The 23,856-nt window shown below is 50.2% G+C and overlaps 1 protein-coding gene across 3 annotated transcripts in view; it reads left to right on the top strand.

Moving 5' to 3' along the window:
- The window catches only part of LOC140396161 (A disintegrin and metalloproteinase with thrombospondin motifs 20), a 529,969-nt gene that overhangs the window by 483,085 nt on the left and 23,028 nt on the right, over nt 1-23,856 (top strand). For all 3 annotated transcript variants that reach the window (XM_072484409.1, XM_072484408.1, XM_072484410.1), the window contains 3 exons: nt 1,077-1,247; nt 13,265-13,465; nt 15,478-15,607. In XM_072484409.1, the coding sequence (XP_072340510.1) occupies nt 1,077-1,247; nt 13,265-13,465; nt 15,478-15,607 (502 nt within the window). The remainder of the gene's footprint in view (nt 1-1,076; nt 1,248-13,264; nt 13,466-15,477; nt 15,608-23,856) is intronic.

Raw genomic sequence — 23,856 nt, 5'->3', positions numbered from 1 at the left:
CAGCTATTCTCAATATATATTAATGATTTGGATGAAGGAACAAAATGTAATATCTCAAAGTTTGCAGATGATACAAGTGGGTGGGAGGGTGAACTGTGACGAGGATGCAGAGATCCTACAGCATGATCTGGACAGGTTGGGTGAGTGGGCAAATCAATGGCAGATGCAGTATAATTTGGATAAGTGTGAGGTTATTCACTTTGGAAGCAAAAACAGGAAGGCAGATTACTACCTGAATGGTTGTAAATTGGCAGTGGGACCTGGGTGTCCTTGTGCACCAGTCGCTGAAGGGAAGCATGTAGATCCAGCAGGTGATAAAGAAGGCTAATGGTATGTTGGCCTTCATTGCGAGAGGTTTCGAGTACAGGAGCAGGGATGTGTTGTTGCAATTATACAGGGCCTTGGTGAGGCCACACCGAGAATATTATGTGCAATTGTGGTCTCTTTTGCTCTCGAGGGAGTGTAGCGAAGATTTACAGACTGATTCCAGCGATGACGGGACTGTCATAAGAGGAGAGAATGGTCTAGATTAGGGTTGTTCTCGCTGGAGTTCAGAAAAATGAGGGGGGCATCTCATTAGAAAATTCTAGCAACACTAGACAGGGTTGATGCAGAGAAGATGTTCCCGGTGGTGGGTGTGTCCAGAACCAAGAGTCACAGTCTGAGGATTCAGGGTAAACCATTTCGGACAGAGGTGAGGAGACATTTCTTCACCAAAGTGTGGTGAGCCTGTGGAATTCATCACCACAGGAAGTAGTTGATGCTAAAACATTGAATATATTCAAGAGGCAGCTAGATATAGCACTAGGGGCGAATTGGATTAAAGGTTATGGGGAGAAAGCAGGATTAGGCTATTGAGTTTGATAATCAGCCATGATCGTGATGAATGGTGGAGCAGGCTCGAAGGGCCAAAAGGCCTCCTCCTGCTCCTATCTTCTACGTATCCATTATCAATTCAATCCAGGCTTCACGTATCCTTGAAATTTTATGTGATTCTGTACTCAACATTGTGATCTGCAAAAACTGTTAAGAAATCCCACATTTGTGCTTACATGTGTTTTGGTTGCTGCTTCTAGTGCTCTGCACCATGTGGTCCAGGTGTGCGAAACCGGAAGGTGTTCTGTGTCAACCATATCCAGAAGCAAATGGAAGCAAGTTACTGCAACCATTCAACAAGACCTCGTTCTGTGCAAAGCTGCATCATTGCACCTTGTGAAAACATCTGGATAACAGGGGAATGGTCAGAGGTAATGATTATTCAGAATCCCGCTCTTGAAAATTATGATTTTATTTGTGACATTTTTAACATTTTCCATCCATAAATATGTAGTTCAGGTTTCATCGGGTTGTCATGATTGCAACCCGACCCTCTGAAATTCAGTGGTGGTCACAGAGTAATACCTTTGCTCAACAACAACTTGCACTTACAGAGCACCCGTTAAAACATACAAAGCGATTTGCTTTGACATAATCATATTTCTCTGGAGAGACGGTGGCAATAATGCTAATCCAGAGACCCAGGCTAATACTCTGGAGACACAGGTTCAAATCCCACCACATCAGCTGAAAAGACATCTGGTTCAGTGATGACCTTCAGGAAAGCAAATCAGCTGTGCTTACCTGGTCCGGCCTACGTGTGACTCAAGACCACGGCAAAGTGGTTAACATTTAACTGCCCTCCCCGTTGGGCCGGATAATCTGGCATGTGGCAAAACCAGTCCCGCGGGCACTAACCCGAACATTGCGCTCCAATCCCTGGAATTGGGCACCTGTGGGAGCATGTAAGTGAAAGCAAATGGGTCTTAATGCTCGGACCCTCTGTGATTCTTCGGTCCCCTGGGCTGGGAATCACATGGGTACGGCTCACTTCAGGGGCGTCATTCTCCGACCCCCCGCCGGGTCGGAGAATGGCCGTTGGCCGCCGTGAATCCCGCCCCCGCCGAAGACTCCGCTCCCGGAGATTGGGCGGGGGCGGGAATCGGGCCGCGCCGGTTGGCGGGACCCCCCGCTGGATTCTTCGGCCCGAAGTCCCGCCCAGGAATTGCCTGTCCCGCCGGCGTAAATCAAACCTGGTATTTACCGGCGGGACCAGGCGGCGTGGGCGGGCTCCGGGGTCCTGGGGGGGGCGTGGGGCGATCTGATCCCGGGGGGTGCCCCCACGGTGGCCTGGCCCGCGATCGGGACCCACCGATCCGCGGGCGGGCCTGTGCCGTGGGGGCACTCTTTCCCTTCCGCCTCCGCTACGGCCTCCACCATGGCGGAGGCGGAAGAGACTCTCTCCACTGCGCATGCGCGGGAAACTGACAGCGGCCGCTGACGCTCCCGCGCATGCGCTGGGAAACTGACAGCGGCCGCTGACGCTCCCACGCATGCGCCGCATTTCCGTGCCAGCTGGTGGGGAAACAAACGCCATTTCCGCCAGCTGGCGGGGCGGAAATCCCTCCGGCGTCGGCCTAGCCCCTCAATGTTGGGGCTAGGCCGCCAAAGGCACCTTTGGGCCGGCGCGATGCCCGTCTGATTGGCGCCGGCTTTGGCGCCAGTCGGCGGACATCCCGCCGTTGGGGGAGAATTTCGCCCCTGGTCTCTACCAGCATGGCTCTGGCATGGTGGACCTCGCGGTGGGCCAAGGAGTGCCTGCCAACACCCCCCTCTACCAACCCACCCCATCCCCCGAACCCTAGTAATAGGGGAATTTCTCCCCCCACCCCAGGACCCCTGTAAATAGGGAGACCACCCCAGGGACCCCTGTAATAGGGAGAGCCATACCCCACCCACCCAGGGATCCCTTGACTAACGTGAACCCTCCCACACAGGGTCGGGGCTGATTTAGAACAAAGAACAAAGAAAAGTACAGCACAGGAACAGGCCCTTCGGCCCTCCAAGCCTGCGCCGACCATGCTGCTCCTGTAAACTAAAATCTTCTACACTTCCGGGGTCCGTATCCCTCTATTCCCATCCTATTCATGTATTTGTCAAGATGCCCCTTAAATGTCACTATCGTCCCTGCTTCCACCACCTCCTCCAGCAGCGAGTTCCAAGCACCCACTACCCTCTGTGTAAAAAACTTGCCTCGTACATCTACTCTAAAGATTGCCCCTCGTACCTTAAAACTATGCCCCCTAGTAATTGACCCTGGGAAAAAGTCTCTGATTATCCACTCTGTCTATGCCCCTCATAATTTTGTAAATCTCTATTAAGTCACCCCTCAATCTCCGACGTTCCAGTGAGAACAAACCAAGTTTATTCAACCTCTCCTCATAGCCAATGCCCTCCATACCAGGCAACATCCTGGTAAATCTCTTCTGCACCCTCTCCAAAGCCTCCACATCCTCTGTAGTGTGGCAACCAGAATTGAACATTGTACTCCAAGTATGGCCTAACTAAGGTTCTATACCGCTGCAACATGACTTGCCAATTTTTATACTCAATGCCCCGGCCAATGAAGGCAAGCATGCCGTATGCCTTCTTGACTACCTTCTCCACCTGTGTTGCCTGTGGACCTGTACACCAAGGTCTCTCTGACTGTCAATACTCTTGAGGATTCTACTATTCACTGAATATTCCCTACCTGTATTAGACCTTCCAAAATTCTCACATTTGTCCAGATTAAACTCCATCTGCCATTTCTCCGCCCAAGTCTCCAAACGATCTGAATCCTGCTGTATCCTCTGATACAGCAGGATTTGTGGTGTGGGGGCGGGGGGAACATTGGCCGGCCATGGGACATCGCTATCGGGCCACCCGCTCAAAAGGTGACTCGATTGTAGGATTCCTTCAGGAATCCCTCATATTTCACGCCATGAATAAATGTGCATGGCAAGGAACACTGAATTGCTTGCCAGTTTGCACTCCCATGGGTCACTAAACTGTTGCAATTCACCTCCGTTGGGAGATTATAGGGCTGGATTCGCTGATTTGGATTCTAAGTGCTGACGCCGACGTGGAAACTGTGACATTTTACGACGCAAAAATTGGCACCGAACCCACACCGATCTAGCGGTGAGGGGCTAGCAGCTGCACCGAGCAAACCCCCTGGCTCCCATGGCAAAAGCAGCTGGAGATTGGCCAGGTCCATGGCCGCGCATGCACATGGTGATGACGTGCAGCGGTCACGTGCCGTAAAACATGGCGCTGGCCGTGCACGGACCCGACCTGCTAAATACACTGCCCCCCTGGCCATCTCTTGGCCACGCCTCGCCAGTCCCCCCAGCCTTCCCGGAAGCCCCCCCCCCCACCCCGGCCAGCAGCATGGCTCCCGACCAAGTTCCTGACGCCGGGTTCCCAGCCGCTGAGACCACAAGTGTGTCAAGCCGTCGGGAACTTGGACCATCGGAGGCGGTGAATGGCAGAGGCCCTGGAGGATAGAGAGTCAGGCCCGCTAATGATATGCTAACGGTGTTTAAACGGCTTGCGGCGAGCGTTTCGTTTACGCCATGTTTTGGGGTGCCGGAGGATCCCGATTTGGTGTCAAACCAGCGCCTACCCCAATTTTGGCAATTTTGGGTGGGAGGCTATTCTCCGCCCAATCGCGTTTCGCGATTTCGGCTTCAGCCGACGGTGAATCCCACCCATAGTCTCCCAAACAGAGAATCTCGCTCTATATCTTTCTATAATATGGAGACCAGAACTATGCCAAGTATAGTCTCACCAAGGTTCTATCCAAGTTTTACATAACTTCCCTGCTTTCTAATTCTCTCTCTGAAAGTGATCCAGAATACTTTACCTTCTTTGGCCTAAATAGATGGGCAGTGTCACAGTACCTGCTCTCACATTGATGTCTAACTTAATAATTGTGTTTCACTTCACAGTGCAGTTGAGGATTATTGTTTTGCAATTCCTTGATGATCTTTCCCCACAGATGTTCCCCCCTCAGTGTCAAAAAGCCTGTTCGTCCTGTTAAATTCTGAAGTGCATCATGCGATAATTGCCTTGCATTTCATGCAATGTCACATCATATGGAAGTATCTCATTGAGCCACCCTCAATGACTTCATGGTGCCCATTGACAGGGGCACTCAATAATTTTCAACAGAAATATGTTACTAGAAGGAAGAGTTTGATATAAAGGAACTTTGTTGCCTCTAAAATCTCCATATTTGAATGAGGCTGCTGCTATTTACAGAGACCAACTGAAGACATAATGGTGAAATGATGTTTCCCAACCTCCCTCACAAAGGTCCCACCAACCAAGTGAGAGATTAACTGTATCCATTCAGAAAGACCCCAGTTAATTAAACGGATGGGTTCAGAAAGGATTTCTGGGTTTTAATGTAAATGTGAAGCAATGAACATTGACAGACAACACAAAACAAATACAAAGAAGGGATCTCCAGCATCAAAGTTGAAAAAGTGAAATTATTTGTGTATAGTTAATTGAAAATATACAGTTAATATGGAGATTAATCCTGAAAAATAGTCTGAGGGCAGTTTAGAGTTGGAGAACTGGTGCCGCGGCCAATGGGGATAATTTTAGCACCCAACCGTCTCTGATCCCAGCCCCAGCAGAACCCAGAAATCAAACCCCAAAATGTAACAAATGCAGGATATACTTTGCATAGAAAATGTTAACTTTTGTACCAAGGTTCTGCATAGATTCCCTAGTTTTACAATTTGTGTTGTACAGTGTAGAACATACTTTCAAAAAAGGATGTTGAGAGACTGGGCGGAAATTCCTTGGGAGCTACTTCCATTGCAGCTTTGTAGTTTCTTCATTCTAACTCTAAAACTATTCAGAGCCATATGGTGGTGTGATTAAAACTGGGAATGCTCAAGATGCCAAAATTGGCAGCACGGTGGTACAGTAGTTAGCACTGCTGTCTCACAACGCCAGGGACCTGGGTTCAATTCCAACCTTGGGTGACTGTATGTGTCGAGTTTGCACATTCCGCCGCCCGTGCCTTCGTGAGTTCCAGGTGCTGCGATTTCCTCCCACAGTCCAAAGATATGCAGGTTAGGAGGTTTGGCCATGATAAATTGCCCCTTAGTATCCAATGATGTACAGGTTAGGTGGGGTTATGGGGAGAGGGCAGAGAAATGGGTCTAGGTTGAGTGCCCTTTCGGTGCAGACTCGATGGGCCGAATGGCTTCTTTCTGCACTGTAGGAATTCTGTGTTCTATGGAAGAGTGGAGATATCATAGATTATCATAGAATTTACAGTGCTGAAGGAGGCCATTCGGCCCATCGAGTCTGCACCGGCTCTTGGAAAGAGCACCCTACCCAAGGTCAACACCTCCACCCTATCCCCATAACCCAGTGACCCCAGCCAACATTAAGGGCAATTGTGGTTACTAAGGGCAATTTATCATGGCCAATCCACCTAACCCGCACATCTTTGGACTGTGGGAGGAAACCGGAGCACCCGGAGGAAACCCACGCACACACGGGGAGGATGTGCAGACTCCGCACAGCCAGTGACCCAAGCCGGAATCGAACCTGGGACCTTGTGAAGCTGTGAAGCAATTGTGCTATCCACTATGCTACCGTGGTATTACAGGGTTGTATAGCTAAATTAATTTTCAAAGTTTTCTTGAGTTGTCTAATCAAAGCTTTATAAAATTCTCCACCAAAGTTGTAGTTCCTTGCATTTAACAGCCCTTGCAAATAAGGGAAAGTACTTCAAATTTAAAGTGTTGTTGACCTAGGCACCAATATAGGTCCATTAACACAAGGGTAATGGGTGACTGGGACTTAGTGCAAGTTAGGACATGGGCAGCAGAGATTTGAATGAACTCAGGAGGGTGGGAAATGGTGCTCTGCCAACAAAGCATTGGGACAGTCGAGTCATAGAATATCATAGAATTTACAGTGCAGAAGGAGGCCATTCAGCCCATCGGGTCTGCACCGGCTCTTGGAAAGAGCACCCTACCCAAGGTCAACACCCCCACCCTATCCCCATAACCCAGTAACCCCACCCAACACTAAGGGCAATTTTGGACACTAAGGGCAATTTAGCATGACCAATCCACCTAACCTGCACATCTTTGGACTGTGGGAGGAAACCGGAGCACCCGGAGGAAACCCACGCAGACACGGGGAGAACGTGCAGACTCCGCACAGACAGTGACCCAAGCCGGAATCGAACCTGGGACCCTGGAGCCTATCAAATAAAGAGATCAGTACCTTCGGGAGAGGATGACAAAATCTGGCAAGAAAGGAACCAGAAAAATGTATTTCATTGGTCTGTCGGTTTTATATGATGGAAGAAAACTGCGTATTTCTAAAACTTGAACATCTCTCTCAATCAGCCCTTCATTCATGCGCATGTACTGCAAACTTGAACACAGGTGCATTCTTGAGTTGGAGGCTGCCATTTACAATAGTTTTCTCAACTTGCAGATAGAATTTTACTTGTCGACTAAAGAATCAGTGCCTTAAAAACAAAGTTAATGTTGTAAATAAAGCCACATGAGGCTCCTCGATCTTTCAAACTACAAAGATGAAATGATCAATGATTTGGCTGGGATGACAAGAAATTTCATGCTGAAACAAAAAAAAATTAATGAATAAAAAAAAAACACTGGCAGCATAATTATTGCTTCAAGCACCTAACAATCAGAATCTGTCTTATAAACACAAAATTTAAAGTCCTTTGAATGGAGCAATAATATTTCATTCCTGTATTTGAGGTGAAACATCCGGCAACTATTTCTGAGACCTTGAAAAACAGGTTGGATCATATTATTTGGTCAGTGTACCCCGTATGGTGGAATTGATTGATGCAACACACAGCGCAGTGTGGCGTTATTATCAGTCTCAAGCTGAAGCTGGACATAATGCCTCATTTCCTGAACAGTTCAGCAGCTCTTGTGGAGTTGTTCGTTTCTGTAAAGCAGGAGAGGAGGCTGGTTAAACATGAACTAATTTAAACCAGATCTGAACAGTGAAGGAAGGAACAAAATCTGGAGTGGAGTAGGTGTGGGATCACGAGCAGAAGAAAGGAAGAGACCAGAGGTACTGCAATAAAGAGTGATTGATTGGGCAGCAATATATCACAGGGTTTGGCTTGAAGATGGGAAATTTGGCAGCAACATATGTCATTGAATATTTAAGGTAAACACAGGCTTGTTAAGGGACTGATTGGATTAAAAGAGACCCAAACTGGTTGGAGGCCATCCAAAATGAGCCATCAATATATAATCCATTCAGACGTAGTTTGCAGAGCTTTTGGTTTCATTTTAGATCAATTCCAATTGTTCTCCACATATGCAGGGCACGACATTTCTGTACAGATTAATAATTAATATCCTAAACATGAAAATGCTGCTGTTTGCCAAAAATGGCGCTGTCTGCCATCTCGTTCCCTACATTTGAAGTGATTACACTTCATTGAAGAAGGTCATTGCTTACCAGCACAGCACTCTGAAGAGTCCTAAGATCACAAAAAAATGTTTTCTGAATTCAAGTTCTGTTTTTATTCTACATCTCACTGACTGACAATTCCTGACCGACAGTTGCTGATATGGGTCAGTAAGACTCTCCACTGGCACCAGGTACTCAGAAAATCAGTCTTCCCAAGGTCAGCTCCTTTAAAGTAATAAAATAAATACGAAGACTGGCCCACACTTCCAAAGAAAAAAACCACCATCGTAATACAACATGAATATTCCGTAGACTTTGTCTATCCTATACAAGCCTGAAATGCATTTTGTGACTTAACATATGTCTGTTTTCTTTTAATGCAGCAACTTGTGGGAAATTCCCTCCGAAAAAGTCAGAATGCCACTTCAAAAAAAATTGTGACTTTTAATGTGCAGCTTCCAATTAAAATCTGAAAAATTTCAGCGCTCATGTCACTTTAAAACTAATGTCAAAGATTAATGTGCATTAATGCGTAATTTGTGTTGCTTCACCATTTACCTTACAAAGAAAGGCATCTCCTCTTCAATCGCCTCATGGGTTTCATGAGTTTTCTGCATTTGCGATTAGATGCCAATTAAACTCACTGTAGAAAATTAAGACTGGTACTTAACACTGTAATTACCTTCTTAACTTAAAATTTTTTATGTTCTGGCATTATCTATCAACCTCTCCGACCCAGAAAAGGAACAATTTAAACTGTAGGGTCTCATTCCAATGGGTAATCAATAGTTGTTGGAGATGTTTTTCCGACTTTTTTTTGCCTTGATCTCTTTATTTCTTCTTCTGTCTCAGATTTGACTCACATTTACTGAGATAGAATCCTTACAGTACAGAGGGAGGCCATTCGGAACATTGGGTCTGCGCTGACCCTCCGAAAGAGCACTCTATGTGGGCCTACATCCCTGGCCTATCCCCATAACCCCGCACATTGATCATGGTCAATCTACCTAATTTGCACATCTTTGGATAATACGGCTTGTCCCATGATTCATCAAGGCTCCAGATGTTCAGATCACACTATTACCAGATTTTACTTGCAGGAAAACTTGTACTAATTTTCTGACAGAGTATATTTTTCAGCTTCAGATATAACACAGATCTACCCTCAATGAAGTTTGTTGGGGGAAATCTATGAATCTACTAATTTAATAATAACCTTTATTAGTGTTACAAGTAGGTTTACATTAACACTGCAATGAAGTTACTGTGAAAATCCCCAAGTCGCCACATTCCAGCGCCTGTTCGGGAACACTCAGGGAGAATTCAGAATGTCCAATTCACCTAATAAGCATGTCTTTCGGGACTTGTGGGAGGGAACACATGCAGACACGGGGAGAATGTGCAAACTTCGCACAGACAGTAATCCAAGCTGGGAATCGAACCTGGGACCCTGGCACTGTGAAGCAACAGCGCTAACCACTGTGCAACCGTGCCACCTTTACAATGATATTTACTTTTTATCAGAAAGACTGAAGTTGCCAACTTCAAAGTGATAGTTGGTAAGGCAGCTTCTTTATTCCTCCGATACATTGGCCAGGATGGTCTGATGCTCTCTGCAACCTGCTAAAAGGTGGACGGTGGGGACAAATGCGGCAGCAAGCCCAAAAATCGTTATCGCACCAGCGTGAAATAACGGCGTGTTCATCTGTTATTGACTGACATCATGGGTCACCTTTCCCACCAGAGGCCATCGTGAAGCCAATTTGCATCCCACTAATGGGGGGTGGGGGGGTCGGGAGGGTTTGTAGAAATCTGAAAGGGCATGGGTGATGCAGATGTGTGAAGGAGCTCACAGAGAGTGGCTGGTGAAGTCAATAGTAGACTCCTGGGTTGCAAACTGTGGAAGGAGGCTATGTGAGTGTTACAGAGGTAGAGTGAGACCCAGTGGGAGGGTGAGGGTGCATATATGTTGGGTAAAAGAGCACTGAGGAGTTTGGTAGGAGTCTGATGCACCCAGATTCATGCGCGGGAAGAATGTGGACGGGCAAATCAACAGGATTCTCGGAGAGGGCGAGCAATTTGACATTAATCTGCATATTTCTGAATGCAACGGGTTGTGAGGATGTCGAACGTTATACTGGAGGTGGGGGAATCAACGGGTATGGGGGTAGGCTGTGGGTGACTAGGGAAAGGAAAAGTTGGATTGAACGTAAGACTTCACTGCCACCATTACTGAGCTGGCCACAACTATGCAGAGTGTCATGATGGAGATCTCGAGATGCTGCAGCGGAGCTGGGTCATCAGGTCTAGATGGAGACAACTGAAAGGAAGCCCCAACATGTAGTCTTCAAAACGTTAGGGACTTGAGACACACGAGTGTCTGAAGGCCAAAGGCTCAGTATTTGTGGGGAGGGCTCCTTGCACATGGCCCACAGGAGCCCTGACAAATACATTTGTCTCCCTGCAGATGCCTCGTTCTGGGTGATGGGGTGTCCCCAGGAAGATGAAGGGGGCGCGGGTTAGCACAAAGTCTTAAGGATTACATCTGAAACAAAACATTAGACATCATTAAAGTGAATATATTTGTAAAAGTTTGATATTTGTGACATTCAATAATGCACGCGTGCAATCAGTTGTAATTTCAGTGTTTCTTAATTTTATTTTCCTGCCAGTTTACCTCAGCTTCTCCCCCAACATCTACAGCAGGGGTGGAGGCAGCCTGCTGACCAGTTGCCCCTATTGCCTTGGATCACCCCTGGAGACCCGAGGAACGGAGGGCTCTGGTTTACTTTGCTGCTGCCCCATCTCTCATCCAAATTCCGGTGAGCTCAGCTGAACCTTCCTCTTCCTGCTGCAGAAATGTGTCCTTGCGGTGCCCACCTGAGCATGGACTCTCCTACTCTAGAGCTAAGACCCACTGAGGTGTGTGTCTCTGGCCTGGTGGAGCGTGCAGGTGTCTGATGTGATGCCTTTACAATTGCATTTTATTCTTCCGTGATCTCCTCTCTCCACTCCAGTTTTGGGCTTGTATTGGAGCTGAATCGGGCTTCTTGTGGCTCGGCCCTTGTCCTCTTCTGAGCATCGCCTATAAGTGAGAGAGGAGAGAGAGTGAGTGACGGCATGAACTGCATCCAACATGGAGGGCACCCTTGGCCCTGAGGTTTCTGAGACATGCATCGGTCCTGACTGATTAGAGGCCCAAATCCAGTATCCACATCTGTAATGACCCGGTCCCACTCCACCCCTGCCAGCTGGACTGCCCACTCCTCAAATTCTGTCATTTCCTTCAGGTGTGGCCAACCGCCTCTCGTCTTTCCCCCTCGCCGGTTCTGGTCTAGCTTCTGACGGGGTTGAGAAAAATTGTATTGAGCATCATTTGTATGTAACTATTTCACAATTCGTCTCATGATTCCAGTCTTAGAAATAACTCACTGGATTGTGTGGCCTCTCGTTGATGGGCTTCAGGTTGTCCAGCAGGATTCTGGGCCAGCACCTGGAAGAATAGTGAGCTCATTCACGTACAGGAATAAGGCTCAGAGAGGAATGTAATTTGTGGAGCTTGCTGGTTCTCTCAATGGCTGAGCCTATTCCTAAAGCCCCTTCCCCTCCCCCCAACATCCCACTTGTGAAACGGTGAGGGTGACAGAGTGGCCTGTCCTCCTGCAGAGTGGATGAACTGCATTGTACTAATGAAGGTGAGAGTGAGGTGAAAGTTGCTTCACAGCGCCAGGGACCTGGGTTCGATTCCCGGCTTGGGTCACTGTCTGTACGGAGTCTGCACATTCTCCCCGGATCTGCGTGGGTTTCCTCCGGGTGCTCCGGTTTCCTCCCACAGTCCAAAGATGTGCAGGTTAGGTGGATTGGCCATGCTAAATTGCCCTTAGTGTCCAACCATTAGGTGGGGTTGCTGGGTTGTGGGGTTAGGGCGGAGGTGTGGGCTTGTGTCGGGTGCTCTTTCAGGGGCTGGTGCAGACTCGATGGGTCGAATGTCCTCCTTCTAAACTGTAAATTCTTTGGGCGGGATTCTCTGACCCCCTGCCGGAGAATCCCCCGGGGGGCGGGGGGGGGGGGGGGGCGAATCCCGCCCCGCTGGCCCGACGTCGGCTGCCGCATTCTCCGGCGCCATTTTTCGGGCGGCGGTGGGCTTCCCGCCACGCTGGTCGGGGACTGTTGACCGAGTGGCCGTCCAGTTTTGGCCAGTCCCGCCGGCCTGAATCCGTCAACTCAAGCACCAGCGGGACCTGGCAGGTGAGTATGCGGGGGCAGTTCTCGGGAGGGGGATCCGACCCCAGGGGGGGCCCCACGGTGGCCTGACCCGTGATCAGGACCTACCGATCTGTGGGCGGGCTTGTTCCGTGGGGGGACTTCTTTCTTCCGGGCCCCTGTAGGACTCCGCCATATTGCCCGGGGGCTGGCGTGGAGAAGAGAACCCCCCGCGCATGCGTGAAAATACGCCGGCCGGTCTGCGCATATGCGGAATCACGCCGGCCGTTCCGCGCGTGCGCGATCTTGCTCTGGCCCTTCGCCGCCGGCTGGGTGGCGCCAACCCCTCCGCCGTCAACCAAGTCCCCGAAAATGTGGAGAATACTGCACTTTCGGGGGCTGTTGACACCGGAGTGGTTGGTGCCTGTTTTTCCGCTGGCGTGGGGACTTAGTCTCCAGAAGGGAGAATCCCGGCCCTTGATTCTATGAAAATGTAGCAGGTAAAGATAAATGAGGGGGAGAATATCTCTATGCATGCCAATGACTAACAAACTCCTGTAGCTACTTCCCATTTTGTTTCTCCCACTTCAGAACACTGTAAAGCAGGAGACTTCTAGTGTCTTATATTTTGCTATTGAAGCTTAGAGTTGAATTAAAGTTCTGGTGATATTAATGAAAACGCATGCTTACAGAATGTACATTATTGCAGTCTATAATTCTGAACAACAGTGTCCATTAGAACATGTTCATTTTAATTACTTAGTGTTCAGCAAGCTGTGGCCCAGGATATCAGCAAAGGATGGTTTACTGCACCGAGGTCCACTCTGACCAAGACCATTATTCATATGATCCACCATCACCATCAATCAGTGACTGTCCTGATCCACCACCCATCAATATTGAAGAATGTAATGTCAGAGAGTGTCCTCCATCAGCCAGCTGGAGAGTGGGAGCTTGGAGCAAGGTATGTTGCGTTTGCAAAACTGCACTTGTTGCTCATCCACCCTGACTGATTTTTACTTTCCATGTCCACTAAAAGGAGTAAATTGACTCACGATGATGTGACTTAAAATGTTGAATGAATGTGATTTTTTTTGGTAGTTTTAGTACTAGATCGGTGCTTGATGGCCGGTGCAGACACAGTGGGCCAAATGGAATCTTTCTGTGTTGCAGACCTCTAATTCCAATGGGAATACACGGGCGTTCTCCGCCTCCTAATGATTCAGTTCAATCTTCAAGTAACTGAATTATACAGACAAAAAAAAGAGTTCAATTCTTGACTTGTACCAAGTTAGTTGAAACAAGCCAGAGTGACACTAGAGATGCTAGAGTTTGCTCCGGAGAGGAAAATAAGTTCAGGTTCACATTCCTGAGCACTACCCAGCAAAGCTTGCCTGGAAGTGCAGGTGTGTGGGTATTATTTGAGGGCACAGTCAGTGTTGTGGCCCTTTTGATCAGATTTCAACACCCGCTTTCAAGGGCAACATATGAATATTCGGCAGATTTCCCACTCCCGTTCTTATTGGGCGGGTTTGACGACGGAGTGGAAAATCTCACAAAAGGCCCAAATTATGTTCCATGCCGACAAAACAGTGTGAAGTCATTGTGTCCCCTCCCACCAACCACCCCCCCCCCCCACACTCCCACCAGTGATGTAATGGGAATCTCACCGTTAGTTATTATAATGCCTGGTGAATGCATGTGAACTGGGATGGCCTTTAGGAATCTTTCAAGATCTTTCCAGAACAAAGTTGCGAGAGGCGAGCCCACCCCACAAGTGTGATAATGTGGGATCCGTCACTTGATGCTCCTATGCTCCCAAAAGATATGACGGAAAAAGCCACCGTTGATGCCGACAACTTTGTCACCACTTTTCCCGCCCGCTGTTGCACTGCCAAATACAGGTAAAATTGCACACATTGTCTCCTTGCGAAGCACCAGAACCCAGGTGACAACCTCTGGGCTTGAACTCCACAAGGAGTCAATATGCCCCAGGGAGAAGAGAAGGGAGGAAAATTGGCAAGGGATGAGGTAATATATTTCGATTAGAGCCGAATAAGCAGTGATATCTGGTTTTACCACCTCGTAATCAGTTGCTAATAATGATTAAAATCTGCTTCAAAACCTTAGCCCATCTCGTATATCATTTTGCAATCATTCATGATTTTTCAGTTGTATCAATCTTTTTAGTGGCAGACTCCCATTACTGAAGAACAATTGTGCTGGAGCTGCAGGAATTTGAATGAACCCAGATGTTTACTAAATTACTATATTTACTGGCGCACAGATGGATCCTGAGGGTAACATAGTGAGCAGTCTTGCCTCAGTGCTCACACATGAGAGGTCTTCGCAGGTGGACAGAAAAGATCCCATGGCCAAAGGTTTATTTCCCGGGGCACTAGAACAGCTTCCCTGCTCTTCGAATAGTGTTAAGTTCTCTTTTACACCTGCCTCTGATGGCACCTGGGTTTAACTTCTCTTCTGAAAGTCAAGCAGCCAGCCCCTCAGTACCGCACTCAAGTGCCAGCCTACATTGTGCACTCAAGTAGGCTTCAGGCGTCCATAACCTGCAAGCGAAACCACAGGGCTAATGCTATCACAAAGGCTAAACAAGGAAATTGATTCTGTCAACGTTTGTGATGTTTCAATACTGGCTAGCATTCTTTCTTTGACCAATTGTTGACTTTTGGGGGGGGGGGAAGAGAATTTATTTTGTGTTAACATTGACTTTGTTTGTCAGTGCAAAGGCCGGAAGAACTCAGAGTTAACAACAGTTCAATTAACCTGAGGAAATTTAAAAGTCTCGTACAATTACACAGCAATGAACAAGCTGCATTATCAGTTAATAATGCACTTAGCATCAGCTGCATAATGAAGTGAATGAATATCAAATATCAATGCTTATTTAAATGCATTGGAGTGAACATAAATCACTTGTTTTTATTCCTCACTAAGATAGTTATCCACTTATTTCAGTGCTCAGTGACCTGTGGTGTTGGGATAATGGAGAGAAATGTGCAATGCCTGACTGATGACAGTCACCTTAGTGAACTGTGCCTTTCAAACCAGAAGCCACAATTTCAGACCCCATGCTTCAACAATGTTTGTAAGTAATCTGATTTCAAAGTGCTTTTAAACGAAAAGTATGTAATGAACATAATTGTACATACAATTTCATCAGTAATCATCTGTGTGTCACCCCATCAGAGAATTTAAGTCCTCCTTCCCCTCCGTGTTGTGGTGAAAAACTTTCGAGCAATACCACCCGAAACCTTATTGTATAAAAAGACCGCACAGCGGAAAACGATTGGATTTTTTTTTTCCACAACTCGCTGCCAGGGGATTGACAAAGAGAGGAGTCAACCCGTCGCACTCCCTCCCAACTAAGAGCCAACTGCCCCCACTTCAGTTCTTCAAGAGAATGTCAGTGTTCCCTCTTGGGCAAACTGATTCAATTCACATGGAGTCGGGCAGACTGAAGTATCAGGATGAGCTCATGGAAGTGCTGCCAAGCTGCAGCCCCTCAATACTGTTAACTCGGCAGCTGACAATGTGAGGGAATTCCAGGCTCCAGTGATTTTAGTTCACACGTTGTGATGCTGAAACCATTCCCCAAGAAATGGCAGTCAAAAATGCAACTCGAAAATCAGGCTCCACGATTTGCCAAGCAACCACTCCCTCCGAGCAAGTCTCCTCGCTTGATGGGACCAATTTTAAAATTGGCCCTCACGCCTGCTTTTGTCCTCTTTTACTGTTCATTATTTTTACTAATTTAACTTTGATAACGCATCGGGCTGTGTTTATATATTTTTGTTCTCAAAAGTTAGAAATAATCATACTTCAGACTGAATATGCTGGATCTTATTCAAGTGTATCTCCTGCATCTCTCCAAATGGGCGGCATGGTAGCACTGTTGCTTCACGGCGCCAAGGACCCAGGTTCGATTCCCGGCTTGCGTCACTGTCTGTGTGGAGTATGCACTTTCTCCCCGGATCTGTGGGTTTCCTCCGAATGTTCCGGTTTTCTCCCACACATCCCAATCCTAATTGGGTTGTCCAATTAGGTGAATTGGACAATCCAAATTCTCCCTTAATGTACCTGAATACTAATAACAATTATTATTATTATGTGGCTGGTAGTCCGATGGACCAACCCATTTTTACTCGCCACAGACTGTAGTGAACGTGGTACTCCAGGAAATTTATTCACAAAACAATTAGTTGCTGGCTCTTCGGTGATAATGGCCCGAATACCCGAGAAGTGGCAATCGCCAGACTGTCCCTCCACTCAAAACTTCCACCGCCTCGACGCTGCTCCTCGTGTCTGGCGGGGTCCACCAAACCCGGCTTTACCAGAAATGTGGAGTGCAAGGTTCCCCCTGAGAGCTGTGTTGCAGCTCTGTAAAGCGGGGAGAAGACAGGACATGGTCCCCTTTTTACAGCACTAGATTCTGTGTGGTAAGTCTAAAGATCCGGCATGAATGTTAGCGAATGGGTTGGTTGGTGTGAGGTACGTCGGTCGGTGGGTCAGATGGTTGAGGTGGCAGATGGGTGAGGTGGGTAAGTGGGTGGGGGATTATTCGGATAGGTGAGGAGCTGTCAGTCTGGTTGGGTGGATAGTGGGTTGGCAGCATGAGAGCATAGTCAGGGGGGGTAGTCAGCTCGGGATGATTGGAAAGCTAGTTGGGGGATATCGGGGGGGGGGGAGGAGCGGGGGGGAGGGGTTAGTCAGGATTCTGGGAGGATAATCTGGGGTTCAGAAGGGAGTTGGGGTGAGGAGAGGGGGGGGGACATCAGGGATGGTCAGTTCTGTAGTTACCCAGGAGTTAAACTCAATTTTATTTGACTAACATTTCCTGGATAACTATTCAGGTAAGTAAATTAGAACTGTCTGAAGTCTCCAATTCTAACTCGGAGTCAGAGACATTTGTGGAAGGTCCCGGTAGAAGGGGAATTGCTTTTTGGATGTTGACATTTCTCGGACAATTCCCATAGAGATCAGCGTGTCAGGACTTCTCTCGTGTCATGTGTCGGGTCTCCGACGATCTGGAGGCCAGTGGATTTGGGTCAATATAACAATATTCCATTTAAGCGGTGTGGCGCACAAAGACTCCGAGAGACGAATAGAGTGAAGTCGATGAGGCTTTATTAAGCGTGTCTGTTCCCCCGCAGCTCGATAGTAGAATGGCCTGCGGGGGAGGACTCCGGCTTCTTATACTCCGCCTTCAGGGCGGAGCTAGAGGTCAACGGCCAACCAGGACCCGGGATCTGTCAGCCAATGACATTAGGGCTTCCAGTCCCACATGACCCCTAATACATACTACCACATTCACCCCTTGTCAAAATTGAACCCGGCGGGGTGATGCTTCGCATGGTGGTAAGGGTTTACAGGGCTGGTCCTGGGAGGAAAAACATTCATATGGTAATACAGTATGTACAATTTTGTCCTGTTTCAACTATTTACAGAAGGTATCGGGAGAAAAAGCAAAATGTTCTTGTGAAAAGTCCATATATTGATTTAGATCGACGCCACGAGTCGGTCGGGCGGTCTGGTCGTCCGTGTCGATCGCCTCGGCCCCGGTGGTGGTGGTGGTGCTTGTTCCGATGTTGTCGTCTCCGGGGGACTTACGGTTTCAGCTTGGGCTTTATTCTTGGTCGGGCCTGAGGGGAGGGGAACCGATCCTCCTGGGAAGGGGGCGGTCGCGGGGTGCGGCGGTGGCAGGAAGGGGGGGGTTGGGTGAATGGTGTCGGGGGGGTGTGTGTGTTGCCGGCGGGCGCCAGATTACGCAGGGAGACCGTGTCCTGTCGGCCGTCGGGGTACTCCACGTAAGCGTACTGCGGGTTCGCGTGGAGGAGGTGAACCCTTTCGACCAACGGGTCCGTCTTGTGTGCCCGCACATGCTTTCGGAGCAAGATGGGTCCTGGGGCCGCCAGCCAGGTCGGCAGCGACGTTCCAGAGGAGGACTTCCTAGGGAAGACAAGGAGACGCTCATGAGGCGTTTGATTAGTGCTCGTACACAATAGCGACCGGATGGAGTGGAGAGCTTCCGGGAGGACCTCCTGCCACCGTGAAACTGGGAGGTCCCTGGACCGTAGGGCCAGTAGGACGGTCTTCCAGACCGTGCCGTTCTCCCTCGCTACTTGCCCGTTCCCCCGGGGGTTGTAGCTGGTCGTCCTGCTTGAGGCTATGCCCTTGCTGAGCAGGAACTGGCGCAGCTCGTCACTCATGAAAGAGGACCCCCTGTCGCTGTGGACGTATGCGGGGCAACCGAACAGTGTGAAGATGGTGTTCAGGGCTTTAATGACTGTGGCCGCGGTCATGTCAGAGCAGGGGATGGCGAATGGGAAGCGGGAGTACTCGTCCACCACATTAAGGAAGTATGTGTTACGGTCGGTAGAGGGGAGGGGCCCTTTGAAATCCAGACTAAGGCGTTCAAAGGGGCGGGAAGCCTTAATCAGGTGCGCACCATCCGGCCTGAAAAAATGCGGTTTGCATTCTGCGCAGATGTGGCAGTCCCTTGTGACTGTACGGACCTCCTCTAAAGAGTATGGGAGGTTGCGGGACTTGATAAAGTGGAAAAACCGAGTGACCCCCGGGTGGCAGAGGTCCTCGTGGAGGGTTTGGAGGCGGTTAATTTGTGCGCTGGTACATGTGCCGCCCGATAGGGCATCGGACGGCTCGTTCAGCTTTCCGGGACGATACAAGATCTCGTAGTTGAAGGTGGAGAGCTCGATCCTCCACCTTAAGATCTTGTCGTTTTTGAGTTTGCCCTGCAGTGCATTATCGAACATGAAGGCTACCGACCGTTGGTCGGTGAGGAGAGTGAATCTCCTGCCGGCCAGGTAATGCCTCCAATGTCGCACAGCTTCCACTATGGCTTGGGCTTCCTTTTCCACTGAGGAGTGGTGGATTTCTGAAGCGTGGAGGGTTCGGGAGAAAAAGGCCACGGGTCTGCCCGCTTGGTTAAGGGTGGCCGCTAGAGCTATGTCGGAGGCGTCGCTCTCGACCTGGAAGGGGAGGGACTCGTCGATGGCGCGCATCGTGGCCTTTGCGATATCCGCTTTGATGCGGCTGAAGGCCTGGCAAGCCTCTGTCGACAGAGGGAAGGTCGTGGTCTGTATTAGGGGGCGGGCCTTGTCTGCGTACTGGGGGACCCACTGGGCGTAGTATGAAAAGAACCCCAGGCAGCGTTTCAGGGCTTTTGGGCAGTGCGGGAGGGGGAATTCCATGAGGGCGCGCATATGTTCGGGGTCGGGGCCTATTATCCCATTGCGCACTACGTAGCCCAGAATGGCTAGCCGGTTGGTCCTAAAAACGCACTTGTCCTCGTTGTACGTGAGGTTCAAGGCTTTGGCGGTCTGGAGGAATTTTTGGAGGTTGGCGTCGTGGTCCTGCTGGTCGTGGCCGCAGATGGTTACATTGTCGAGATACGGGAACGTGGCCCGCAACCCATGTTGATCAACCATTCGGTCCATCTCCCGTTGGAAGACCGAGACCCCGTTTGTGACGCCAAATGGGACCCTTAGGAAATGGTATAAGCGCCCGTCTGCCTCGAAGGCTGTGTACTTGCGGTCACTTGGGCGGATGGGGAGCTGATGGTAGGCGGACTTGAGGTCCACGGTGGAGAAGACTTTATATTGGGCAATCCGATTGACCATATCGGATATGCGGGGGAGAGGGTACGCGTCTAGTTGTGTGTACCTGTTGATGGTCTGGCTATAGTCTATAACCATCCTTTGTTTCTCCCCTGTCTTCACTACTACCACCTGTGCTCTCCAGGGACTATTGCTGGCCTGGATTATGCCCTCCTTTAGTAGTCGCTGGACTTCGGACCGAATGAAGGTCCGGTCCTGGGCGCTGTACCGTCTGCTCCTAGTGGCGACGGGTTTGCAATCCGGGGTGAGGTTCGCAAACAAGGACGGGGGTTGCACCTTGAGGGTTGCGAGGCCACAGATAGTGAGTGGGGGTATTGGGCCGCCGAATTTGAACATAAGGCTCTGTAGATTGCACTGGAAATCTAATCCCAGTAATGTGGGGGCGCAGAGTTGGGGAAGGACGTGTAGTTTGTAGTTTTTGAACTCCCTCTGTACGGAGTGGGATCCTGCAGCTAGGGAAATCTTTTGTGCGCTGGGATAGGTGGTCAAGGAACAGCGTCTTACCGTGTTGGGGTGGATAAAGCTCTCCGTGCTCCCGGAGTCGACTAGGCATGGTGTCTCGTGCCCGTTTATTAGCACTGTTGTCGTCGTCGTCTGGAGTGTCCGGGGCCGAGCTTGATCGAGCGTTATTGAAGCGAGACGTGGTTGTAGTAGTGGAGCGTCTTCCTCGAACCCCGTGGAGCCGTCGACACTGGGGTCCGTTGTTGCCGTCCAAGATGGCGTCGGGGATGAACAAAATGGCTGCCCCCATACATCGCACATGGCTGGGGGGTCACAAGATGGCGGCGGGGGTGGACAAAATGGCCGCCCCCATGCGTCGTACAGGTCTGGGGTGGTCCAAGATGGAGGCGCCCTTCCTCCCCTTGTGGTGGCCGGGACCCAAAATGGCGGCGTCTGCTGGTCGCACATGGGGCGCTGGGGGGGTTGGGGAGCGTTAGGACCGCGCGGGGCTCCCTCATCTCTGGGGACAGCTGTGGTCGGGACCCAAATTGGTAGCGCCGGCGGGTCATACGTGGGGACGGGGACGGGGGGTTGGGGAGCGTAAGCGGCGTACAGGGCTCCCTGTTCTCCCGGGACCGCGGTGGTCGGGACCCAGAGTGGCTGCGCCTGCGGGTCGTACATGGGGCGCTGGGGGGGTTGGGGAGCGTAAGCGGCGTGCAGGGCTCCCTGTTCTCCCGGGACAGCGGCGACCTCGCGTGACCGGCACACAACCGCGAAATGGCCCTTTTTCCCGCAGCTCTTGCAGATTGCTGCGCGGGCCGGGCAGCGCTGCCGGGGGTGTTTCGCCTGGCCGCAGAAATAGCAGCGGGCGCCCCCGGTGCGACTTGGCGTTTGGGCCGCGCAAGCCTGTGGGGTGTCCGGGGGGGGGGGGTGGGTTTGTCGCGACGGGTACGTACGGAGCCCAATGGGCTGCCGCGCGGTCGGGGCCGTAGGCGTGGGTATTCCGCGCGGCCACGTCTAGGGAGGCTGCTAGGGCCCGTGCCTCTGAGAGTCCTAGCGACTCTTTTTCTAGAAGTCTTTGGCGGATTTGGGAGGAGTTCATACCTGCCACAAAAGCATCGCGCATTAACATGTCCGTGTGTTCATTTGCGTTCACCGAAGGGCAGCTGCAGGCTCGTCCCAAAATCAGCAGCGCGGCGTAGAATTCGTCAATCGATTCTCCGGGACTTTGCCGTCTCGTCGCGAGCTGGTAGCGAGGGTAGATTTGGTTAACTGGGCGGACATAGAGACTTTTCAGTGCTGCGAACGCCGTCTGGAAATCCTCCGCGTCTTCGATGAGGGAGAAAATCTCCGTGCTTAACCTCGAGTGCAGGACCTGTAGTTTTTGGTCTTCTGTGACCCAGCCGGTGGCCGTTCTGAGGTAGGCCTCGAAACAAGTCTGCCAGTGCTTGAAGGCTGCTGCCGCGTTCACTGCGTGGGGGCTGATCCTCAGGCATTCCGGGATGATCCTGAGCTCCATAGTCCTTTTTAGGCACGCTTAATAAATTGTGGCGCACAAAGACTCCGAGAGACGAATAGAGTGAAGTCGATGAAGCTTTATTAAGCGTGTCTGTTCCCCCGCAGCTCGATAGTAGACTGGCCTGCGGGGGAGGACTCCGGCTTCTTATACTCCGCCTTCAGGGCGGAGCTAGAGGTCAACGTCCAACCAGGACCCGGGATCTGTCAGCCAATGACATTAGGGCTTCCAGTCCCACATGACCCCTAATACATACTACCACAAGCGGCTCGCACCACTTTAGTTTTTTGGGGCGACAGCCCTTTAGTTATCATGAGGCCTGACTTCTGCCCCTCTCCAGGAGGATGTCCTGCCTCGTGGAGCTGCTGGCCAATTGGAGACTGGCAGCTCTGCATACAGGAGAAGCAGTGACCTCTGGCAGTAGGCCAAGAAGAATGTGTTTAGCGATTGGCCCTGATATTCAGGTACGTCCCAAATCTCGCTGAGGCCAGGCTGACAAACACCAGTGGAGAATTCTTCTTTTCTGGACTTGATCGGTGTGGGGGAGATTTTCTGCTGCCCTGATTGGTTAGCATTTCAATGCCCTGACTGGCCATTTGGTCACAACACTCGGATTGTTTAATCAAATATTCCAGGGACCTGCTCAGTGTGGATGCACATTTGTGACAAAGTGGAGTTATCCAGTTAGAAGAATCACTTGGAGAAAAATTTAAACCCAACACAGAGTAAAACACATACAGCAAACTGCACAGAAATTACCCAGAAAAGTAAATGGTGACTTGACTTTGAATGGGAAATATTTCTGAAAGAGTCAGGGATAAAGTTGATGGTCATAGAAATATTTGGAAGTCACCCAAAAGAGAGAAACAGAGTGGGCAAGGGGAGAGAGTGATGGAGAGAATGGGCAAGGGCAGAGAGTGAGGGATGGAGTGGGCAAGGGGAGAGAGTAAGGGACTGAGTGGCAAGGGGACAGAGTGGTCAGGGGAGAGAGAGAGGGAAAGTGTGAGGGACGGAGTGGGCAGGAGGAGAGTGAAGGATGGAGTGGGCAAGGGGAAAGAATGTGGCACTGAGTGGGCAAGGGGAGAGTGTGAAGGACAGAGTGGGCAAGGGGAGAGAATGAGGGAGAGAGTGGACAAGAGGAAAGAGTGAGGGATGGAGTGGGCAAGGGGAGAGTGTGAGGGATGGAGTGGGCAAGGGGAGAGTGTGAGGGATGGAGTGGACAAGGGGAGAGTGTGAGGGACAGAGTGGGCAAGGGGAGAGTGTGAGGGACAGAGTGGGCAAGGGGAGAGTGTGAGGGACAGAGTGGGTAAGGGGAGAGTGTGAGGGACAGATTGTGAGGGACAGAGTGGGCAAAAGGAGAGTGAAGGACGGAGTGGGCAAGGGGAAAGAATGTGGCACTGAGTGGGCAAGGGGAGAGTGTGAAGGACAGTGGGCAAGGGGAGAGAATGAGGGATGGTGGGAAAGGGGAGAGAATGAGGGATGGAGTGGACAAGGGGAAAGTGTGAGGGACGGAGTGGGCAAGAGGAGAGTGAAGGATTGAGTGGGCAAGGGGAAAGAATGTGGCACTGAGTGGGCAAGGGGAGAGAGTGAGGGGCAGAATGGGCAAGGGGAGAGAGTGAGGGACAGAGTGGGCAAGGGAGTGTGTGTGGGACAAAGTGGGTAAGGGGAGAGGGTGAGGGACAGAGTGGGCAAGGGTAGAGAGTGAGACACAGATTGGGCAAGGGGAGAGTGTGAGGGACAGAG

This window comes from Scyliorhinus torazame, chromosome 19, assembly GCF_047496885.1.
Source record: "Scyliorhinus torazame isolate Kashiwa2021f chromosome 19, sScyTor2.1, whole genome shotgun sequence".
Taxonomy (NCBI): Eukaryota; Metazoa; Chordata; class Chondrichthyes; order Carcharhiniformes; family Scyliorhinidae; genus Scyliorhinus; species Scyliorhinus torazame.
Note: the sequence above shows the minus strand (reverse complement) of the source record. Positions and strands in the feature narration are given on the sequence as shown.